General features: G+C 44.9%; 1 protein-coding gene across 1 annotated transcript; it reads left to right on the top strand.

The window, feature by feature from the left end:
• The first annotated feature begins 5585 nt into the window (after nt 1-5585).
• On the top strand, nt 5586-20836 carry LEPROT. Its single transcript, XM_040407057.1, has 4 exons — nt 5586-5726; nt 9389-9464; nt 10844-11030; nt 20327-20836. The coding sequence occupies exons 1-4, from the start codon at nt 5711-5713 to the stop codon at nt 20441-20443; spliced, it is 396 nt and encodes a 131-aa protein (XP_040262991.1). The 5' UTR covers nt 5586-5710; the 3' UTR covers nt 20444-20836.
• Nucleotides 20837-21784: the final 948 nt, after the last annotated feature.

The raw sequence follows: 21784 nt of genomic DNA, 5'->3' as shown, positions 1-21784 counted from the left end.
TTCAGTGTTTTTATCCGCTGACCCATCATCCATCCGTAGACACAGTTATAATTGGAGACTTCTGCTTAATTCCATAATCTACTGGGGTCTAAGGCAGTCTGACATTCTTCTCCTGTATCATAAAAGGCTTACGTTACAGATCTGCTCACCGTCCTTTACACTGCAGCTTTACTTGTTTACACTGGCTCCTGAGAATAAACACATAATCAGCAGAAAACAAGAGCTGGTTTATATTTCAGCAATGCTAGAATGACTAGAAGCTACAAAAATGTATCTATTATGTGAGCAAATATAAGAATATTAGGCCATTGCTGAACCTACTGTGTCATGAGGCAAATGAGACCAAGCCGGCCTGCATTCTCACTTCCTATTTTGGTGCAGTTCTACTTCTCAACCCTTCCAATTCTCGTTTTGGCTAAGAAAACACATGCAAAAACTGAACCAAAAATGAAAGTGAAAAGACAAGGAGCATCGTAGTGATCCACTGTACTGTACAGCAATAGGGCGCTCAAGGAAGCAGGAAAGTGCCTGGTTGTACTGGTATCGAGTTATTGTACATTTGTATACTGTAGCTGTTTACTGGTAATTATTAGCCAGACTCTTTTGGTTATCTGGCGCTACATCTGTGTTTAATATGTTCTAAAGTACTAACACTGCCGGTTGACCCTGTATCGTCTGACTCTGTATCTTAGGAGTGTTTGTTTGGACCCGTGGTTCTGGCCGCCCATGTATCATTGTGCTGGCATTTTATTTTTCTTCTATATCAATGTGATTGAAAAAGGTCAGGCATCGGGAGAAGTCTACTGGGCCTCCCAAAAGCAAGATTCATAGAAAAAAATCTTGTTTTCCCTGCTCACTGATGGATGGAGCCTGTAAGATCTGCTTCCCCCATCTAGTCATAGAGAAAGCCTGTGAGTCCTGCTTCCCCATCCACTCATAATGTTTATTATCCCTGTACTGTGACATCACTGGGTTTATTATCTCTGTACTGTGACATCACTGTGTTTATTATCTCTGTACTGTGACATCACTGTTTATTATCCCTGTAGTGTGACATCACTGGGTTTATTATCTCTGTACTGTGACATCACTGTGTTTATTAACCCTGTACTGTGACATCACTGTGTTTATTATCCCTGTACTGTGACATCACTGTGTTATTATCCCTGTACTGTGACATCACTGTGTTTATTATCCCTGTACTGTGACATCACTGTGTTATTATCCCTGTACTGTGACATCACTATGTTTATTATCCCTGTACTGTGACACCACTGTGTTTATTATCCCTGTACTGTGACATCACTGTGTTTATTATCCCTGTACTGTGACATCACTGTGTTTACTATCTCTGTACTGTGACATCACTGTGTTTATTATCCTTGTACTGTGACATCACTGTGTTTATTATCCCTGTACTGTGACATCACTGTGTTTATTATCCTTGTACTGTGACATCACTGTGTTTATTATCCCTGTACTGTGACATCACTGTGTTTATTATCTCTGTACTGTGACATCACTGTGTTTATTATCTCTGTGCTGTGATATCACTGGGTTTATTATCTCTGTACTGTGACATCACTGTGTTTATTAACCCTGTACTGTGACACCACTGTGTTTACTATCTCTGTACTGTGACATCACTGTGTGTATTATCCCTGTACTGTGACATCACTGTGTTTATTATCCCTGTACTGTGACATCACTGTGTTTATTATCCTTGTACTGTGACATCACTGTGTTTATTATCCCTGTACTGTGACATCACTGTGTTTATTATCTCTGTACTGTGACATCACTGTGTTTATTATCTCTGTACTGTGACATCACTGTGTTTATTAACCCTGTACTGTGACATCACTGTGTTTTCTATCTCTGTACTGTGACATCACTGTGTTTATTATCCCTGTACTGTGACATCACTGTGTTTATTATCCCTGTGCTGTGACATCACTGTGTTTATTATCCCTGTACTGTGACATCACTGTGTTTATTATCCCTGTACTGTGACATCACTGCGTTTATTATCCCTGTACTATGACATCACTGCGTTTATTATTCCTGTACTGTGACATCACTGTGTTTATTATCCCTGTACTGTGACATCACTGTGTTTATTATCCCTGTACTGTGACATCACTATATTTATTATCCCTGTACTATGACATCACTGCGTTTATTATCCCTGTACTATGACATCACTGCGTTTATTATCCCTGTACTGTGATATCACTGTGTTTATTATCCCTGTACTGTGACATCACTGTGTTTATTATCCCTGTATTGTGACATCACTGTGTTTATAATCTCTGTACTGTGACATCACTGTGTTTATTATCCCTGTACTGTGACATCACTGTTTATTATCCCTGTACTGTGACATCACTGTGTTTATTATCCCTGTATTGTGACATCACTGTGTTTATAATCTCTGTACTGTGACATCACTGTGTTTATTATCCCTGTATTGTGACATCACTGTGTTTATTATCCCTGTACTGTGACATCACTGTGTTTATAATCTCTGTACTGTGACATCACTGTGTTTATAATCTCTGTACTGTGACATCATTGTGTTTATTATCCCTGTACTGTGACATCACTGTGTTTATTATCCCTGTACTGTGACATCACTGTGTTTATTATCCCTGTACTGTGACATCATTGTGTTTATTATCCCTGTATTGTGACATCACTGTGTTTATTATCTCTGTACTGTGACATCACTGTGTTTATTATCTCTGTACTGTGACATCACTGCATTTATTATCTCTGTACTGTGACATCACTGTGTTTATTATCCCTGTACTGTGACATCACTGTGTTTATTATCCCTGTACTGTGACATCATTGTGTTTATTATCCCTGTATTGTGACATCACTGTGTTTATTATCTCTGTACTGTGACATCACTGTGTTTATTATCCCTGTACTGTGATATCACTGTGTTTATTATCCCTGTACTATGACATCACTGCGTTTATTATTCCTGTACTGTGACATCACTGTGTTTATTATCTCTGTACTGTGACATCACTGTGTTTATTATCCCTGTACTGTGACATCACTGTGTTTATTATCCCTGTACTGTGACATCACTATATTTATTATCCCTGTACTATGACATCACTGCGTTTATTATCCCTGTACTATGACATCACTGCGTTTATTATCCCTGTACTGTGATATCACTGTGTTTATTATCCCTGTACTGTGACATCACTGTGTTTATTATCCCTGTATTGTGACATCACTGTGTTTATAATCTCTGTACTGTGACATCACTGTGTTTATTATCCCTGTACTGTGACATCACTGTTTATTATCCCTGTACTGTGACATCACTGTGTTTATTATCCCTGTATTGTGACATCACTGTGTTTATAATCTCTGTACTGTGACATCACTGTGTTTATTATCCCTGTATTGTGACATCACTGTGTTTATTATCCCTGTACTGTGACATCACTGTGTTTATAATCTCTGTACTGTGACATCACTGTGTTTATAATCTCTGTACTGTGACATCATTGTGTTTATTATCCCTGTACTGTGACATCACTGTGTTTATTATCCCTGTACTGTGACATCACTGTGTTTATTATCCCTGTACTGTGACATCATTGTGTTTATTATCCCTGTATTGTGACATCACTGTGTTTATTATCTCTGTACTGTGACATCACTGTGTTTATTATCTCTGTACTGTGACATCACTGCATTTATTATCTCTGTACTGTGACATCACTGCATTTATTATCTCTGTACTGTGACATCACTGTGTTTATTATCCCTGTACTGTGACATCACTGTGTTTATTATCCCTGTACTGTGACATCATTGTGTTTATTATCCCTGTATTGTGACATCACTGTGTTTATTATCTCTGTACTGTGACATCACTGCATTTATTATCTCTGTACTGTGACATCACTGTGTTTATTATCCCTGTACTGTGACATCACTGTTTATTATCTCTGTACTGTGACATCACTGTGTTTATTATCCCTGTACTGTGACATCACTGTGTTTATTATCCCTGTACTGTGACATCACTGTGTTTATTATCACTGTACTGTGACATCACTGTGTTTATTACCCCAGTACTGTGACATCACTGTGTTTATTATCCCTGTACTGTGACATCACTGTGTTTATTATCACTGTACTGTGACATCACTGTGTTTATTACCCCAGTACTGTGACATCACTGTGTTTATTATCCCTGTACTGTGACATCACTGTGTTTATTATCCCTGTACTGTGACATCACTGTGTTTATTATCAAATCAACTCATTAGTTTCGCTTTCCACCTGTGCCAGATTTGTCTGTAGTGTTATAAAGATGTATGCTTGCATGGAATAAAGGAGAGAGAGAATCTGATTCAGCAGTGTGTCTGTGTCAGCTCTCTGAGCGCTCAATATATACACATCAATAGGGACCCCGACAATTATAGAGAAGGGGTTTTTGCCTCCAGGAGCAACGGGGGCGTTGCCATTACACCTAGACTCTGCTCTTTCTGCAACTGCTGCGCACTCTGCACTGTGATTGACAGGACCAGGTGTGATGACGTTTACACTGTCTGGTTCTGTTAATCAAAGTGCAGAGGGTACGGCAACTGCAGAGAGAGCAGAGCCTCTAGGTGTAACGGCAACACCCCCGTTGCTCCTAGAGGCTCATTTGCATATATTAAAACATCATTCTTCTCAGCAATGCGGGGACATAGGAACAGGGGACCGACACGGATGCCTTCAGTTGCCAAGATCACATGTAACAGGTCAGCCGGTGTCATAGGTACAAAACTGCTGACAGATGCCCTTTAAATGTGTCAGGTGCGGAGGTCCCACCCAAGGCCCATATTCTCCCCACCCACTTTTTTGGGAAAGCGAAGTGTCAGAAAAAGCTGAAAAGTCGCACATTTTGACTCAAACTGCACCTGCAACAAAATGACAGACTTTTTTCATAGTGCCATAATAAATAACGCCCTATGTGTTATACGTACCACAAAATGGCGCTCTTAGATAAAAAATATATATATTCTCTCATACTAATGTATCAACATAAAAAGAACAAAATTATCGCTCTCCAATAAAAGATGAAAAAATACAAAACTGTCCTGCTCTCACACAGAACAGGTCGCTAATATACACCATAGAGAAATTTTTGAGAGAATTCCACGTTTGGAGACCAGGATCGGACCGGTGCGGTTTTTATGCGTTTATTATTTACTGTGAAGTTAAATACTTCATAAAAATGGTTTCTCTACGAACAGACTAAAAACTCACAGGAACAAAAACCTCGCTGCGATTACAAAGCAGCTGACTGCTCCAAGTCCATCTGCCAGGTCTGACTGACATCGGAATGTCCAATGGGAGCGCAGTTCTTTACCATGCCGCACCTACTGTCCAATCAAAGTCTTTGTACCTTGCTCGACGCTTACCTCTCGTCCAATCAGAACGTTCTGTCTCGTAATCTGCCTTCTGTCACTATGTTTTCGCAGCAACAGAAGAGAAAAAAACGCAGGGAGGCGGTAGTTCTTGGCTGCCAATCATTGACTCGATTGATGTGATTGACAGGCCAACTTGACCAATCATAGTGTAGCATGCCGGGTTGCTGAGTTCCTGGCGGCGCTTCCTGTTTCCTGGCTGACAGTCAGGAAGCAGCAGTGTAAACACACACTGTACCAAAGATAGCGCTGCCCTAAACATGGCGGGGATTAAAGGTATTGTCTTATTCTTTTCTGTTTTCACGCTATGCACAATATGGCCGCAGCTTCTTTCCTGTGTGTGAAGTCTGCTTCTATTCTGTGCACAAAGTAACGAACCTTCTCCAGTGACACAACTACTTACATTGTGTGCACAGTATAGCACAGTCCTTTCACTGCCAGAAATATCTGTGTTAACTCTTTCAGAACTAAAACGACTTTTTTTCCCCCCTCGCCACTTTCCAGATGCCGTAACGTTTTCACTTTTCCATTCACATAGCCGTATTTATTTTTCCGTTGAGGTAGCCGTAGTTTTTGCGGGACGAGTTGTATTTTTCAATGGCGTGTTTTAATTTTGCATGTTATGTATTGAGAAACCTTAAAAAAAATTATTTGTGGGTTGAACTGATGAAAAAAATGCCTTTTTCGACGTTGCTTTACGGGTTTTGTTTTTATGGCGTTCGCCGTGTGATATAACTGACGTATTAAGCTTATTCTGGGGGTCGATACGAATCTGTAGATACCAAAGTTCCTCAGTTTACTTTTAGGTTTTATTATTTTTGTGCAATAAAAATACTTCAAATGTTTTACCTTGTTTTTGTGCAACCATTTTTTTTTTTCATTGCTGGAGCCGTGTTGTTTGCAGTTTTCATTGGTACTTTTTATTGGGTCGCTCACAAATTGTTGATCACTCTTTATAACCGAATGAGCAAAAACAGCAATTCTGGGATTTCTTTCAGTTTTCATTGTGTAGGACAAATAATTAGTGTTGAGCGAACTTCTGTTTTAAGTTCGGCGTCTAAAGTTCGGCTTCCGGTTAGCGGAGAATCCCGATATGGATTCCGAATTCCGTTGTGGTCCGTGGTAGCGGAATCAATAATTGGCCATTATTGATTCCGCTACCACGGACCACAACGGAATTCGGAATCCATATCGGGATCCTCCGCTAACCGGAAGCCGAACTTTAGACGCCGAACTTAAAACAGAAGTTCGCTCAACACTACAAATAATGTGAGGATTTATTTGTTTGGGTCGTTACCAGTGCTATTTACGAAAAAGGCATTTTGTAATGAAACAAATTGTATCCGTTTGCACACGGATTTCCGGATCCGATAGTCAGTTCCGGCAACGGAACTGCCTGCCGGATTCCTCTATTGCTAGTGTGAAAGTACCCTAAGTCCATGGGTGACGGATCTGGCACGATTGACTAAGGCGACTTTCACACTTGCGGTAACCTGTTCCGGCGGTGGAACAGCCTGCTGGATCCGTGACGCCTGAAGTCCACTCCGGCCCCATTCACTGTAATGGGGGCAGGCCAGAGGTCCGGCCGCAGCACGGCAAACATGCCGAGAGGAGGCCGGACAAGAATTGCAGCATGCTACGGTTTTTGTTCTGCCGCCTCCCGGCTTGTTTGCCGTGCTGCGGCCGCCCCCATTATAGTGAATGGGGCTGGAGCCGACTTCCAGCCGCCACAGTGGGCTAGCGTTAACATGGATCCAGCAGTCTGTTCCCCCGCCAGAAAAGAATACCGCAAGTGTGAAAGTAACCTTACAGTATTTTTTATTTTTTTTGCCGGATCAGTTTTTTTTTTTCTGTTTCGCAGACCGGACACAAAACCGCAGCTTGCAGCGGTTTTGTGTCCGGTGAGTCACAAGCCGGAACAGAATGCATCTTGATCTGTTTTGTCCCCATTGACAATGCGTGGGGACAATACGGAAGCGTTTTGCAAAGTGCAGATGTGAAAGTAGCCTAATGTCATGGTTGCTTTTGATAATGGCATCTTGGGCCTCGTTCATAATAAATACAAAGGGCGCGGTAATTGGAGAGAGAGAGGAGCCTCTAGGTGTAATGGCGACGCCCCCGTTGCTCCTAGATGCTCATTTGCATATAATTAAACATCATCTTTCTCAGCAATGCGGGCACATGTGAACATGGGACCAACACAGAGGCCTTTAGCTGCCAAGTGCACATGTAACAGGTCAGCCGGTGTCATAGGTACAAAACTGCTGACAGATGCCCTCTGACAGATCAAATGAATAGCATTGATCATTTGGTGACAGCGGCGCCTGTTCGGGGGTGGGAAATATTTGGCTACGTGTGAACTGTCAGTTCTGGAAGTTGTGTTGGAGACAGAAAAAATGAGCGACAAGAGACGACTGGGCCAGAACATCGCCAAACCGGCCGATCTTGTGGAGTGTTCCCGGTATGTAGTGGTCAGTACCAGGGATCGAGCCGATACCGATAATCTGTGAACTTTCAGACTGATAGCTGATAATTTATACCGATATTTTATATCTTATAATATATATTATATTAGTTGGTAGTCACTGAGGTGGTCGAAATTTGCATTTGGCACTAGTATATTATAAATGTAAATGATAAATTAATAAAGCCCTTAGTTGGTAGTTAATTTTATAATTTACATTTATAATATACTAGTGCCAAATGCCAATTTCCACACCATCACCCCCTCCTCACTGACTTTATTAACCCCTATCAGACCTCAGATCAGACCATTATTAACCCCTATCAGACCTCAGATGAATAAAATAAAAAACTCCTCACCTCTCCTGTGCCGCGGCTCCTCTTCATCTGCAGAGCACTACGTCCTGACGCTGTACGGGGTCAGGTCAGTGCAGCGCGGGCCCCATCAAAGAAGACCAGGGAGGGTGAGTATCGGAAGCGCTTGCTGCACTTCCTCCCCGCTCCCGACACCCGATGCATACTAGTGCGCACTTCCATAATGGAAGCGCTAACTAGTATTCGCTTTATACGCAGTATCGGTATATCGGCAAGTTTAGATGCCGATACCGATAATGTACAAAATCCTGAATATCGGCCTATAATATACTTTTGATAATCGGTCGATTCCTAATCAGTACCTTGCAAAAGTGGTCCAGGGAAGGAGAACTGGTGAACAGGTCAAGGCGCTGAAGGCTCATTGATGTGTATAGGGCTGAAGGCTATCTCGTCTGGTTCCGATCCCGCAGAAGAGCTTACTTGCTGACATTACTGCTGGCGATGAATAGTCAGGACGCACAGGATGTCGCCGCTTGCTGAGTACGGAGCTGCTTAGCTGCAGACTATCCAGAGCGCCCGTGCTAACCGTGGTCCATTGCTGAAGGCACCAACTATGGTCCTGTGAGCATAAGAGCTGGATCACGGCGCAATGGAAGAAAACTGCCTGGTCTGAGGAATCAGATTTACATCATGTGGACAGCCTGTATGTGTACGTCACTTACCTGATAACATGTTGGCGCCAGATACTATGTGACACCGTCTGAGGTATTATGAGGTGCATACCTTGATGGGTCAGCACTTTTTTGGCAGCACGAGGGCGATCTGCACAATATTAGGTGGTTTTAATGTTATAAACCAGGAAAAATCTCCAGCTTTTCTAAAACTTGATCCTTTATTAGTCACATTCTAAAAACATCACAGAGTCAGTTAAAAAGGTCGCTTTCGCGTTTCGAACAACAGAATGTGAGTTCTTACTCATAGGTTTTAATGTTACGTCTGATCAGTGCGGTCATTTGTTTCCATAATATCAGATAGGTGATCGTTTCGATACTCATCAACAACCTGCTGTGCTTCCCACCTCTGTCCAGTTGTGTGGTAGCATGAAATGCGCTAATTGCGTCTCTTTCACGGATTTATATCTTATCTTTCATCCCTTTTAGGTCTTGTCGCCTTATCATTTAGTGGAGCCATTGGTCTAACTTTCCTCATGTTGGGATGTGCCTTACAGAGTTACAAGTAAGAATCCCATCGTACAGTTCTGGTAGGGTTGGTCCTGCTGGAAAGTGGAAACAACTACTTCTCAATTTCTTTGTTATTTTAGTTCTACATAATGATATAAAAGGGTTCCAAGTGTCACCAGTTGGGGGTGATGCTGGGAAACACGGATCTTGCGTCTGTGTCTTATGGCACCATTACTCCCAGAGTAAAGTTAAAGCGTCACTAACTTTTCACAAAACTTTTGATATGTCCGAGACATATCAAAAGTTTAGATAATTAGGGGGTCTGAGCGCCACTGATCCCTAGAACGAGCGTTCTCATATCGCGCTCTCTCCTCGCTGCTGAGGACAGAATGGAGAGAGGCACATAAACGTCTATGGAGTCCATCTCGTGCAGCGAGGAGAGAGAGCGCAATATGTTCGCCATTCTCTCTCCTCTTTCTAGGGATCCGTGGGGGTCTCAGCGCTCAGGCCCCTACAGATCTAAACTTTTGATAAGTCTCTATGACATATCAAACGTTTTGTGAAAAGTTAGTGACCCCTAAACTAATTTTCCTGCAGTAAATTCCTGGAAGAGGAGCTGGTTAGAAATGGCGCACCTCCAGGCCGGATCCTTTAAGGGATATTCCCATTTTATCTACCCTATTTATAGAGGACCTGTCACCTCTCCTGACATGTCTGCTTTAGTAACTACTTTCGTTCCCCATGTAATATGAAATCTGGAGCATCTATTTGACTATTGTGCTATTCCTCTAGAATTCCTACTAGAAGTTATGAATGAATTGCTAGCAGTTTGCAATGAAGGTCCATCTGGGGGTTACCAGTGTGTCCTGCACAGTCTGACACTATCTAGTCACTGCTGCCAGTGTCAGACTATGCAGGGACCCTCCTTCCAAATGATAACAACCAGCTGAACCTTTATTGCAGACTGCAGGCAATGCTTTCATAAATTTCTAGTAGGAATAATAGAGGGACATAGTTATAAGAATAGATGCTTCCAAATTCTTATTACATAGGGAATGCAGGTTGTTACTAAACCAGACATGTGAGGAGAGGTAATGGGTCTTCTGTAATATGATAATTTTAGCAAATAGATTCCTTTTAGAAATATCTATGCTGCAGCAGCTCATTGCTCGGCCACCTCTCTGCATCTGTCAGAATGTTTTCATTCACTGATGGCAAACAGAGGTCTTGTAGGGATATAGTTCTCCATGGATATAGGCTGTAAACAAATGCTGTGCTTATTCTGATCTAGACATAAAGCAGGAGGTGTCAAAAGTTAGTGGGGACTAGAGGTATGTCGGGTGCTCATCCAGCAGAATAAGAGCGTCGTCCCCATTCCCCTCTACCCCAGGGATGTCGTCTCTGGTACTTAATTTTTTTTTTTCTTCTTTTTAGAGTCTATTGGCCCCTCTTTGTTTTGATATTTTATGCTATTTGCCCCATTCCACATTTTATTGCCAAAAGAGTCGGTGATGACAGCGACGCAGCGAGCAGTGCCTGCCAAGAACTGGCGTACTTCTTCACCACCGGGATTGTGGTCTCTGCATTTGGCCTTCCCATTGTTCTCGCCAGAATGAATGTGGTGAGTAACATATGACGTCCATAGAAAGGGGGGTTATCCACAAATAGTACAGGGTCTGGCCTGTGGACGTTTCTGTAAATCCTGTTCATATCAGTCGAGAATGAGTTTGCACACAGCAGTGCCACTTTAATGTAATGTATGTACACAGTGACTGCACCAGCAGAATAGTGAGTGCAGCTCTGGAGTATAATACAGGATGTAACACAGGATAAGTAATGTATGTACACAGTGACTGCACCAGCAGAATAGTGAGTGCAGCTCTGGAGTATAATACAGGATGTAACACAGGATATGTAATGTATGTACACAGTGACTGCACCAGCAGAATAGTGAGTGCAGCTCTGGAGTATAATACAGGGTGTAACTCAGGATCAGTACAGGATAAGTAATGTAATGAATGTACACAGTGACTGCACCAGCAGAATAGTGAGTGTAGCTCTGGAGTATAATACAGGATGTAACTCAGGATCAGTACAGGATAAGTAATGTAATGTATGTACACAGTGACTCCACCAGCAGAATAGGGAGTGCAGCTCTGGAGTATAATACAGGGTGTAACTCAAGATCAGTACAGGATAAGTAATGTAATGAATGTACACAGTGACTGCACCAGCAGAATAGTGAGTGCAGCTCTGGAGTATAATACAGGATGTAACTAGGTGATTTTCCTAGTCTATGACGGAAAGTCATGGTTTTATTAAAGACACGGAGGCGAGTATTGCTATCTCCTTCTTTACTGTCACCACACAGCAGCAAAGAAAAAACTTTACATAACATGACGTAACCATAGTAACATCACCCTCCCCTCATAGTCCATATAATAGACGGCTCCTCCTATAGATCCTCCTCTTTCTTTACGAGCCTGACACCATGACCGGAACCACCGAACACGAAACCGGAACCTTGAATCGGGAAAACGACCAGCATGGAACCACCGGAACATCCGAACGAACATCATCAGCTGAGATCACTGGAACCTTTCTTCCTTGAAAGCCAACATGGCTATAACTGGAGCAGAGCAATTGAAGCCCGCAGCGAATCAACTTCCTCCTGAAAGTGATAAACAAATTAAGCAATGGGCAGAAGAATACATCGCTAGTCATACGCGATCCTGCCATCATAAAAATCTTAAGCCGACTATGCAGACAAAGCATGCAAATCAGAGTGAAAACCACAGAAAATACATTGTAAGGGAGGGAATCCCAGGGTGGGCAATACTCGCCTCCGTGTCTTTAATAAAACCATGACTTTCCGTCATAGACTAGGAAAATCACCTAGTTTTACAGCAAGACACGGAGGCTCCTATTGCTAAGTTTAAAGTTGAGCAATCACAGCAGAAAACAAATGTGGAGGCGGTCTAAAATAATACTCCCTGAAGGTCGATGCCGAAGACCAGTCCGCAAGACGTAGAATATCCTCCAATCGTGCCCCCGAAACAGCCAAGGCGGTAGCTGATGCGCCTCTAGCGGAATGAGCTGTAAATATGGAAGTATCAATTCCTGCTAGCGACATAATCCACTTCATCCAACGCGCCAAAGTAGGGCTGGAGACAGGACCAAATGGATGCCGAATGGACAAGAAAAGCTGAGGAACCGAAGACAACCGGTAAGTACGCGTCCGAGATTCATACTCCTTCAAACAAGCCACCGGACAAAGAACCGGCGAGGCTGGAAACGATGGGTAAGAGACCGACCTAATGTTGGTCTTAGTACGTCTGGATATATTGAAGGTGACCCCTTCCGGAGTAAAAGATCTGGCGTCGTGATCAAGCGCCCGAACATCAGAGACCCGCTTACAGGATATCAGGCAAAAAAGAACCACTAACTTGGCCGACAACTGCCGTAACGTGAGATCCGGGTTACCTGGCCAGTTGGATAAAAAGGACAAAACCAAAGACACGTCCCAAGTCGTGGTAAAGCGAGGACGGGGAGGACGAGACATGCGGGAACCGCGAAGCAAACGCGATACGGAAGGGTGCTGTCCCGCAGGGACACCATCAAAACCCTGATGCGTAGACGAAATAGCGGATCTGAACAAATTAATTGTCCGATAAGCTTTACCCGCTTCGAAAAGGGAGGTAAGAAAATCTAAAAGATGGGTCACAGGGGCCGAAACGGGATCCAAGTCCCGTTCCACGCACCAACTAGACCAAGATCGCCAGGCTGCCCGATAAGATTTTCTGGTGCCGGGAGCCCATGCGTTGTCCAAAAGGCGTCTAGTTGCCTCTGAAATATTACCGATTTCTCCAGGCGTCCTGAGATCCGGCAGGCTATCAGACGTAGGGATCCGTCCAACAGGAGCGGGTGGTGTAATCCTCGAGGGTCCTGGAGGAGATCCATCCGATTCGGGAGAAGAAACGGCACATCTATCAGGAGACCCAGTAGTGACGGAAACCAAGCCTGAGTCCCCCAGAAGGGAACCACCACTACCAATTCGGCCAGATGACGACGAACATGTAACATCATCCTCGGGATCATAGCAAATGGCGGGAATGCATACATCAGCGGACCGAACCAGGGTTGCAGGAACGCGTCCACTGCCTCTGCCGCCGGATCCGGGCGCCAGCTGAAAAACCGTGGAAGCTGGGTGTTCAGACGTGAGGCAAATAGGTCTATCGCAAAAGGACCCCAATTCCTGGATAACTCTGAAAATGTCTCTGGCGCTAGCATCCAATCGCTGCTGTCCGTAAGGTAGCGAGAGCCCCAATCCGCCCGACTGTTGTGGAGTCCCGGGAGGAATTCCGCTTGAACCATGACATCCCTGGAGAGACAAAAGGCCCAGAAATCTTTCGCTAACCGAGCCAAGGTAGCCGAGCGCGTACCTCCCAACCGGTTGATGTATCGCACTGCAGACACATTGTCCATCCTCAAACGAATGCACGCCCGAGCCATCCCGTTGGTGAAACTCCGAATGGCAAAGGAACTGGCAAGAAGTTCCAACGCGTTGATATGAAGTCGTGCCTCTTCTGTGGACCACCGGCCACCCGTGGAGATCCCGTTGCAGTGGGCACCCCAACCGTGAAGGCTGGCGTCCGACTCGACAGTGAAATCGGGATGTAAACCGAATATCGCTTTGCCGTTCCATGCTTCCAGGTTGTCGATCCACCAAGCGATCTCTTCCCGAGATTCCGGGTCCAGGATCAGAGTGTCTGCGAACGCAGCGCCAGAGCGGAGATGCGCTATCTTCAAGCGCTGCAGGGCCCTGTAGTGCAATGGGGCCGGAAACACTGCTTGGATCGAAGAGGCAAGAAGACCTATGATCCTGGCCAAATGGCGTAGGGACAGCCGAGGAATAGACAGGGCATGTCTGAGTTCCTTGCGTATGGAACGCAGCTTCGTTGCGGGAAGCGAGAGGGATTCGGAAACCGAATCCACGGTAAACCCCAAAAACTCCATCCTCTGCGACGGTTCTAAGCACGACTTCTCGTGGTTGACTAGAAAACCTAGACGGGATAGAAGGTCCGTCGTCCAGCGGAGATGTATCAACAGAGTCGAGGCTGACTGGTGCATGACAAGAATGTCGTCCAGGTATATTATGAGGCGTACCCCACGACTACGGAGCCAGGCCACCACTGGTCGCATAAGTTTTGTGAAGCACCATGGCGCTGAGGAAAGGCCGAAAGGGAGGCAAGAGAACCTCCAGATTTCTCCCCTCCAGAGGAAACGCAGTAAGTCCCTGGATGGGGCTGACACAGGTACTGTTAAGTAAGCGTCCTTGAGGTCTAGTTTTACAAACCAATCGCCCGGCATGAGGAGATCTCGGAGTAGATGGATGCCCTCCATCTTGAAGTGGCGATAGCGGACAATCGCATTCAGAGCCCGTAAATTGATAACAGGGCGCATCTGACCCCCTTTCTTCTGGACCAGAAAGATAGAGCTGATGACACCTGACATGCCTGGTGGTGCCCTCTCGATCGCCCGCTTGTGGTAGAGGGAAGTGAGTTCTAGGTCTACCAGCGCGGCGTCGGGGCGAGACAGCAGGGAGGTGGGAGGGGTTGGAATCTGGTCTGGCGAAGCCACGAGTTCCACGTGGAAGCCTTCTACAGTGGATAAAATCCAAGGGTCGGATGTTATTGCCGCCCAAGCAGGGGAAAAATGCAGGAGTCTGCCCCCTATGCAATGCTCCAAAGAAGCCCCCATCGGGGGAGGACTTACCGAAATGACGTCGTGAGGACTGATTTCCTCTGTAGGGTCTGCCACGCCATTGACCACCTCTGGCAGGGAAGAACGGGGATGGAAACCTCTGTTCCTGGAAGGCGGGGCGTTGCTGAAAGGAGCCTCTGCCCGCGTTGCGGGATTGAAAATTGGAACGGCCGGACAGACGGCCCCTAATACTGCCGGCCCTGGTGGAGACCCGTCCCTGGAATACTCTCCTAATTGAAGATTGGGCCTTATCTAGGGCAGTGAATGCTCCCACGAACCGGCTTAAATCCTTTATAAAGGAGTCTCCAAAGAGATGACCCTGAGCGTCTGCGCCTGATTCAGTAAGGGCCAGGTTGGCCAGTTTCGGGTCAATTTTAAATAAAATTGCCTTCCTTCTCTCAATTGCTAGAGAGGAATTGGCGTTGCCAGCGATGCAGATTGCACGCTGGATCCAACCTCTCATTTCCTCAGGGTCGATAGGAGACCCATCTGATCTGGCATTTTCAGCCATCTCAAATAATTTGGCCAGAGGACCAAAGACATCTAGGAGCTTGTCCTGACAGCTGCGCAGAGCTGAGTCTAACCCCTTACGGGGATTCCAGCCGGACTTGGCGAGGAATTGTGTGACCTTGGGATCTACCACAGGGGTGTCACATACCTTATTAGGCACAATGGGCCTAGGGCATTCAGCCTTCATCTTATTTCTCGCCTCCTTGTTAAGGGGGCAGCGGACCCAATGTTCCAGGTATTTACCAACAGGGTCTGTCGGCAGCCACTCCGCCGATCTGGGATGGTGGAGGGCGTTAGGGTCAAACATGGGCTCTCCCAAAGGGTCAACAAGGGAAGAGGCCAGAGTGGCCCTAGCAGAGGAATCCTTCACTTGAGAAGTGGAAAGAGTGGGGCAGAGGGGGGAACTGGGCCCCGCATGCGTTTCATCCTCAGACTCAGCATTTGTATCAGCAAAGGCCTCCTCATCTGACCCGATCTCGGCGTCAGAATCGCTCAATTGTTGCGCTCTAGCGCATTTCCAAGGCCGCGCCCGTTCTGCCTGGCGCGGAAAGGCTCTCTTACGCGATCTATGCGCGTGTTCAAGGGTGGCCGGAGGCGCACCAGTCAATTGTACCTGTGACACAGGACTATTCATAGGAGGTTGCTGAGCTGTGGGGGCCGCAGGCTGCACAGACCCTGAAACAGGGTGGCCAGCCAGTGCTTGCGCAATAGTCTGCGACAGCACAGAGGACATAGAGTCCATTGCAGCAGTAATTGCGGCCGTGACAGAGCGCTGCAGCGCTACTGCCTGAGTGTCAACTCCAATGTGGGCATCCCTATCAGGGGAGGAGGGTGTAGAGGCCTCATGGGTAGGCTCGGATCGAGGCATGATAGGAACCAGGACGGTCTCCCTGTATAACTGACTGATGGTGGGATTAGGCTAAACTGGTCTAAGGTGGGGCTAAAAGAGGGCTTAATAGGCCGGATATATGTTATAACGCAGGGCAAGCAGAGTAGGTACTTGAAACAGGGTTAGTCACCCGATGTGCAGGAGCGCCGGAGAAGGCGACTGGATCCTAGGACGGAAGCGGAGAACCAGGAAGTGCCGCCGAGATCCCGCGAGAATCGGCGGGAAGAAACTGAGAAAAACTAAAATGGCCGCCGAAATCCCGCGAGAACAGCGGGAGACGGCCAAAGGAGTACCAATATGGCCGCTGAGATCTCGCGAGATCACGCGGCCATAGGAAAAGACTGAGGTGAGCGCGGGAAACGCAGCGCCGATGGGGTAGGAACGGAACCTGCAAAGGAAAAATATAATGGGTACAAAGATAAACCGCAATGATCGGCACCTATTGGGCCATAGGGGGAGGACTAGGTAAAACAGGCCTAATAACCTTAATAAAAATGAAAGCGGTAAATGATATGAGCAGAGGGAGCAAAGTCCCAAGCAATGAACAGCAAGAGAAACGCTAGCAGAAGCGTGTAATAACAGCAAGTGACCAATACACAGTAATATAATCACATATATAAGGTATATATAAGATATAAAATGTAAACACAGGAGCTGCCAAAATAAGTACTTATCTTGGTGGCAGCAGCAAAGAAAGAGGAGGATCTATAGGAGGAGCCGTCTGTTATATGGACTGTGAGGGGAGGGAGATGTTACTATGGTTACGTCATGTTATGTAAAGTTTTTTCTTTGCTGCTGTGTGGTGACAGTAAAGAAGGAGATAGCAATAGGAGCCTCCGTGTCTTGCTGTAAAACTCAGGATCAGTACAGGATAAGTAATGTAATGTATGTACACAGTGACTCCACCAGCAGAATAGGGAGTGCAGCTCTGGAGTATAATACAGGATGTAACTCAGGATCAGTACAGGATAAGTAATGTATGTACACAGTGACTCCACCAGTCCCCAAGGCATTCACTTTCTAATGCCACACACACAGATTTTAGGGACGTCGGTTTCTTTTTGTTTTTACCTGGAAACGGCAATCTCTGTATCACTCTTAGAGTTGTATGGAGCGTTAACATGCATGCTTAGTCACCACTCCTTACAACTCTAGCGCTCATCAAACATAATTTAAAAAATACTTAATTGAAATGTATCACCTGTATTTTATTACTGACTAAAACCAGATGCATACTTTTTTAAGTTATATTATTAAAAAAAAAATTATTCTACCGGTATTTGCTGTACATGTTTATGGAGGATAATTTTTCTTGAGCTGCTTTTAAGAGCGTCCAGAGTTTTGCTTTACATCGGCCACATGGTCCATAGGAACCTGTAGTTTGGAGATGACTCGGTGATCTCTATGGGGGAGTGTTTTGGGCATGCTCTATGACCTCTGCAGAGGTCCCTGTGCAGGAGGGAGATCAGCAGTGACCATCACTTATTGTGCCCCCAGCTGTATCAGATCAGGTATCGGCATATTATGAGGCTTGTTATAAAAACTGCAGTATTTTAGGATTATTTTCATTTTAGTATATAAAGTGGCATTGTAAATTAGAAAAAAAAAAAAATGCAAAGATTTAAAACAAAAACTAGGTAAAGTTCATGTCTTGGTATTGGATGATAGAACGGGTAGCCTTTATTCTTAAATCTCATTATCTGGAGTGAGAAAAGTCAATTTCAAAGGAGCTGACGTTCAGAGTTTAGAAGATTGAGTGATGCCGCCCACACGGTAGAGCATGGTGCAGTTTTGAAATTGTGCCACCAGATGGCGCCCATGTGTTTCATATAAGAAGGAAGACTAATCTCTAAATAGGACAGACCTCAGGAGTCTGTGAAGGAGCGGGTTCCAGGCTTTGACTGCATCTGTTAAATTACAGCTTGGGGAAATCAGAGTTGGACAAAGTTTTCTGTCAGGAACACGGCTTTTCTTGGAAAGGGGACCAGAAAGGCTTTTTATGAGTCTTAGGAATATGATTTTATAGAAGCTTTTATGGCTCTTTTCCTATAGAAGTAATTGTTACTCAGACAATATTAATTGTTTACTAACGAGAGATAACTTGACCCTCATGGGCCCATCATACTGCCTGCTTATAGCTGCAGGAATGCCTGCAAACCGTGATGCTGGCCCATTTAGTCGGCCAAGTGTGCACATGCTCTTAACAGAGAGAGGGGAAAAAATCCCTTATCTCACAACAACCCGAACCTTATCCCTTGAAATCTGCCATTGCTGGAGAGTTGTGGGGCCCTATACACATTCGATGAGCAGAGAATCCACCGAAAACAAAAGATTTGATGCTCAGCCTGTATAAAACACCACATAACCTGTGAAGCACACTGCCTGCATACTTTTTGTATGCTGCAAGATATTTCATTCAGTTGTAGCCCTTCTCTAATTAGGGTTCATGCACATGACCGTAAGTATTTTGCGGTCCGCAAAAATTACGGATGACGTCCGTGTGCATTCAGTATTTTGTGGAACGGCACAGCTGGCCCCTAATAGAACAGTCCTATCCTTGTCCCTAATGCGGACAATAATAGGACATGTTCTATTTTTTTGCGGAACGGAAACATGGACAAAGGGAAGCGGAATGCACACGGAGTAACTTTATTATTATTTTTTTTTTGCGGACCCATTGAGATGAATGGTTCCGCATACGGTCTGCAAATAAACGGAATGGACACAGACAGAAATTATGTTTGTGTGCATGAGCCCTGAGATACATCCAGCTTTCCCATAGATCCCTAATACAGACCTGTTAAAGGAGCTTTCCCATCTCAGATAATGGGGGCATATTGCTCGGATATGCTCCCATTGTCTGATAGGTCGTGGAGGCGCACTGCGAGTGCGCAGCCACCCTCCATTCATGTCTATGAGGCTGTCGAAAATAGCCGAGCACTGGCTCGGCTTATTTCCGTTGGTCCCATAGAAATAAATGGCCGTGCATGCGCTGTGCGCTGCCATTCAGTAATATGGGCATAGTTTTCATTAAAGGGGTTGTCTGCTTTTTACTATTGATGTCCTATCCTCAGGATAGGTTATCATTGTCAGATTGGTGGGGGTCAGACACCTGGCACCCCGCCGATCAGCAGTTTGAAGAGAAAGCAGCGCTCGTACAAGTGCTGCCTTCTCTGCTTTGTTTACCTGCTCGCCGCAGCAATTGCAGTGGTGAGCAGTGTAATTACCAGTATGGCGTCTCTATTCCCTTCTATGGGACGGCTCTGTAGTATTCACTTGGACAGACAAAGCCGTCCCATAGAAGCGATTAGGCCTGATTGGCAGGGTGCCAGGTGACTTATCCCCACCGATCTGATATTGATGACCTATCCAGAGGACAGATTATCAATAGTAAAAAGCGGATAACCCCTTTGAATGTTTCCTACCATATTCAGCTTCTGAATACCCTAGTGTTAGACCTGGGACAAAGCTGGGGGGGGTCATTAAATGAGGTGTAGCTGTCCGTCCCCTGCACTAGGAATGACTCAGTGTTAGAACCTGGAAATACCCTTATAATTTCTCATGCCAATAGTAATACCTGTATTAGATTAGTTCTAGGTTTCAGCCACTAGGTGGCGTGCTTGAGTAATGACAAATACTCAGATGGTTTCCCTGCAAATATTTAAATTATTTCAAGTACAAATGAGACAAATGTCGCTCTGTCTGAACATCCAGGATGTTATTTCAAGGATTGTCTGTCGTGTGTTTTATTCCAGATCTTGTGGGGAGCATGCGGCCTGGTCCTCGCAGGGAATGCAGTGATTTTCCTAACGATTATGGGATTTTTCATTGTCTTTGGAAGAGGAGACGACATTAGCTGGGAGCAGTGGTAAAGCCCGGAAGCCTTCCATATTGTATAGACAACACTAGTATATTGATCCCGGCCATGTCTCATGTATATCTCATGATGATAGAGAGCGGGGGAGGCCGGACGTCCGTTACCCACATTTTTTGTTTTCTTTTTACCATATGTTTCATTTTGTAAACTTTCCTCTTGTGATAAAGCACTTTTTTGGGGTGACTTGCGTGTTTTACACACGTTTCCTGGGCTGACTTCTCTTTTATAGATGTATACTGTGTTGAATTTTGGAATACCCAGTGTGTCGTTTCTACTGCTTTTGATGTCTTTTTCTTTTTTGTTGGAGCAGAAGCACTTTTACAGATTTGTAACTTACAGTTTATGCATAAGGAAAAAAGAAATAAACAACTGAGTTTTTCGTATAATCTTTTATTAGTAATAGTCATATTTCTAATGAACCGCTATTAACTTTTTTTTACTGTTATCATTTGTATTTTTGTTTTCACTTTTTGCAGGATATATATTTTTTTTTTAGCTTTCCCCCCCCCATGAAATTCTCATTGTATTTATTATATAGTTAGGCCCAGTAAAGAGTTATGCCCTTTACTTACCGTACATTGTATGGCGTCACCTAGTGGTCATAGTGTATATAGCATTGTTCGGCTTAGGCTACTTTCACACTCGCGTTTGGTGCGGATCTGTCATGGATCTGCACAGACGGATCAGTTCAGATAGTACAACCGTCTGCATCCGTTCAGAACGGATCCGTTTGTATTATCTTTAACATAGCCAAGACGGATCCGTCTTGAACACCATTGAAAGTCAAAGGTGGACGGATCCGTTTTCTATTGTGTCAGAGAAAACGGATTCGTTCCCATTGACTTACATTGTGTGTCAGAACGAATCCGTTTGGCTCAGTTTCGTCAGACGGACACTGGTGTCCGCCTCCAAAGCGGAACGGAGGCGGAACTGATGCATTCTGAGCGGATCCTTTTCCATTCAGAATGCATAAAGGCAAAACTGATCCGTTTTGGACCGATTGTGAGAGCCCTGGAAGGATCTCACAAACGGAAAGCCAAAACGCCAGTGTGAAAGTAGCCTTAATCCTTAATGAGCTAAGTGCCGGTGGACACACGTGCTCGGTCTCCTCATATCCAGGTCTTTGCATAGTGATCCTCTGTTCACTGCACAGCTGCCTATAGTAATAGCTTCCTGTCCTGTCCATCAGGAAAGGAGCGGAGCCTCTGCAGGAGCATGGCGGTATAGCTGAGAAGACTCTTTGTACAGGGGAATTAGAGGGGTTGTCTCACCTCATTGGGGGTTGGGGGCATATCGCTAGGATAGGTGTGCATCCTCTAGAACGGAGCCCACAAAT

The sequence above is a fragment of the Bufo bufo genome, chromosome 9 (genome assembly GCF_905171765.1).
Source record: "Bufo bufo chromosome 9, aBufBuf1.1, whole genome shotgun sequence".
Taxonomy (NCBI): Eukaryota; Metazoa; Chordata; class Amphibia; order Anura; family Bufonidae; genus Bufo; species Bufo bufo.
The sequence above is the reverse complement of the archived record's forward strand: the minus strand, read 5'-3'. Positions and strand labels throughout refer to the sequence as shown.

Coding starts and splice junctions, on each gene's coding strand:
- LEPROT (XM_040407057.1), top strand. Junction 9,465..10,843: donor TGTGCCTTACAGAGTTACAA/GTAAGAATCCCA, acceptor TCTTCTTTTTAG/AGTCTATTGGCCCCTCTTTG. Junction 11,031..20,326: donor TTCTCGCCAGAATGAATGTG/GTGAGTAACATA, acceptor GTTTTATTCCAG/ATCTTGTGGGGAGCATGCGG.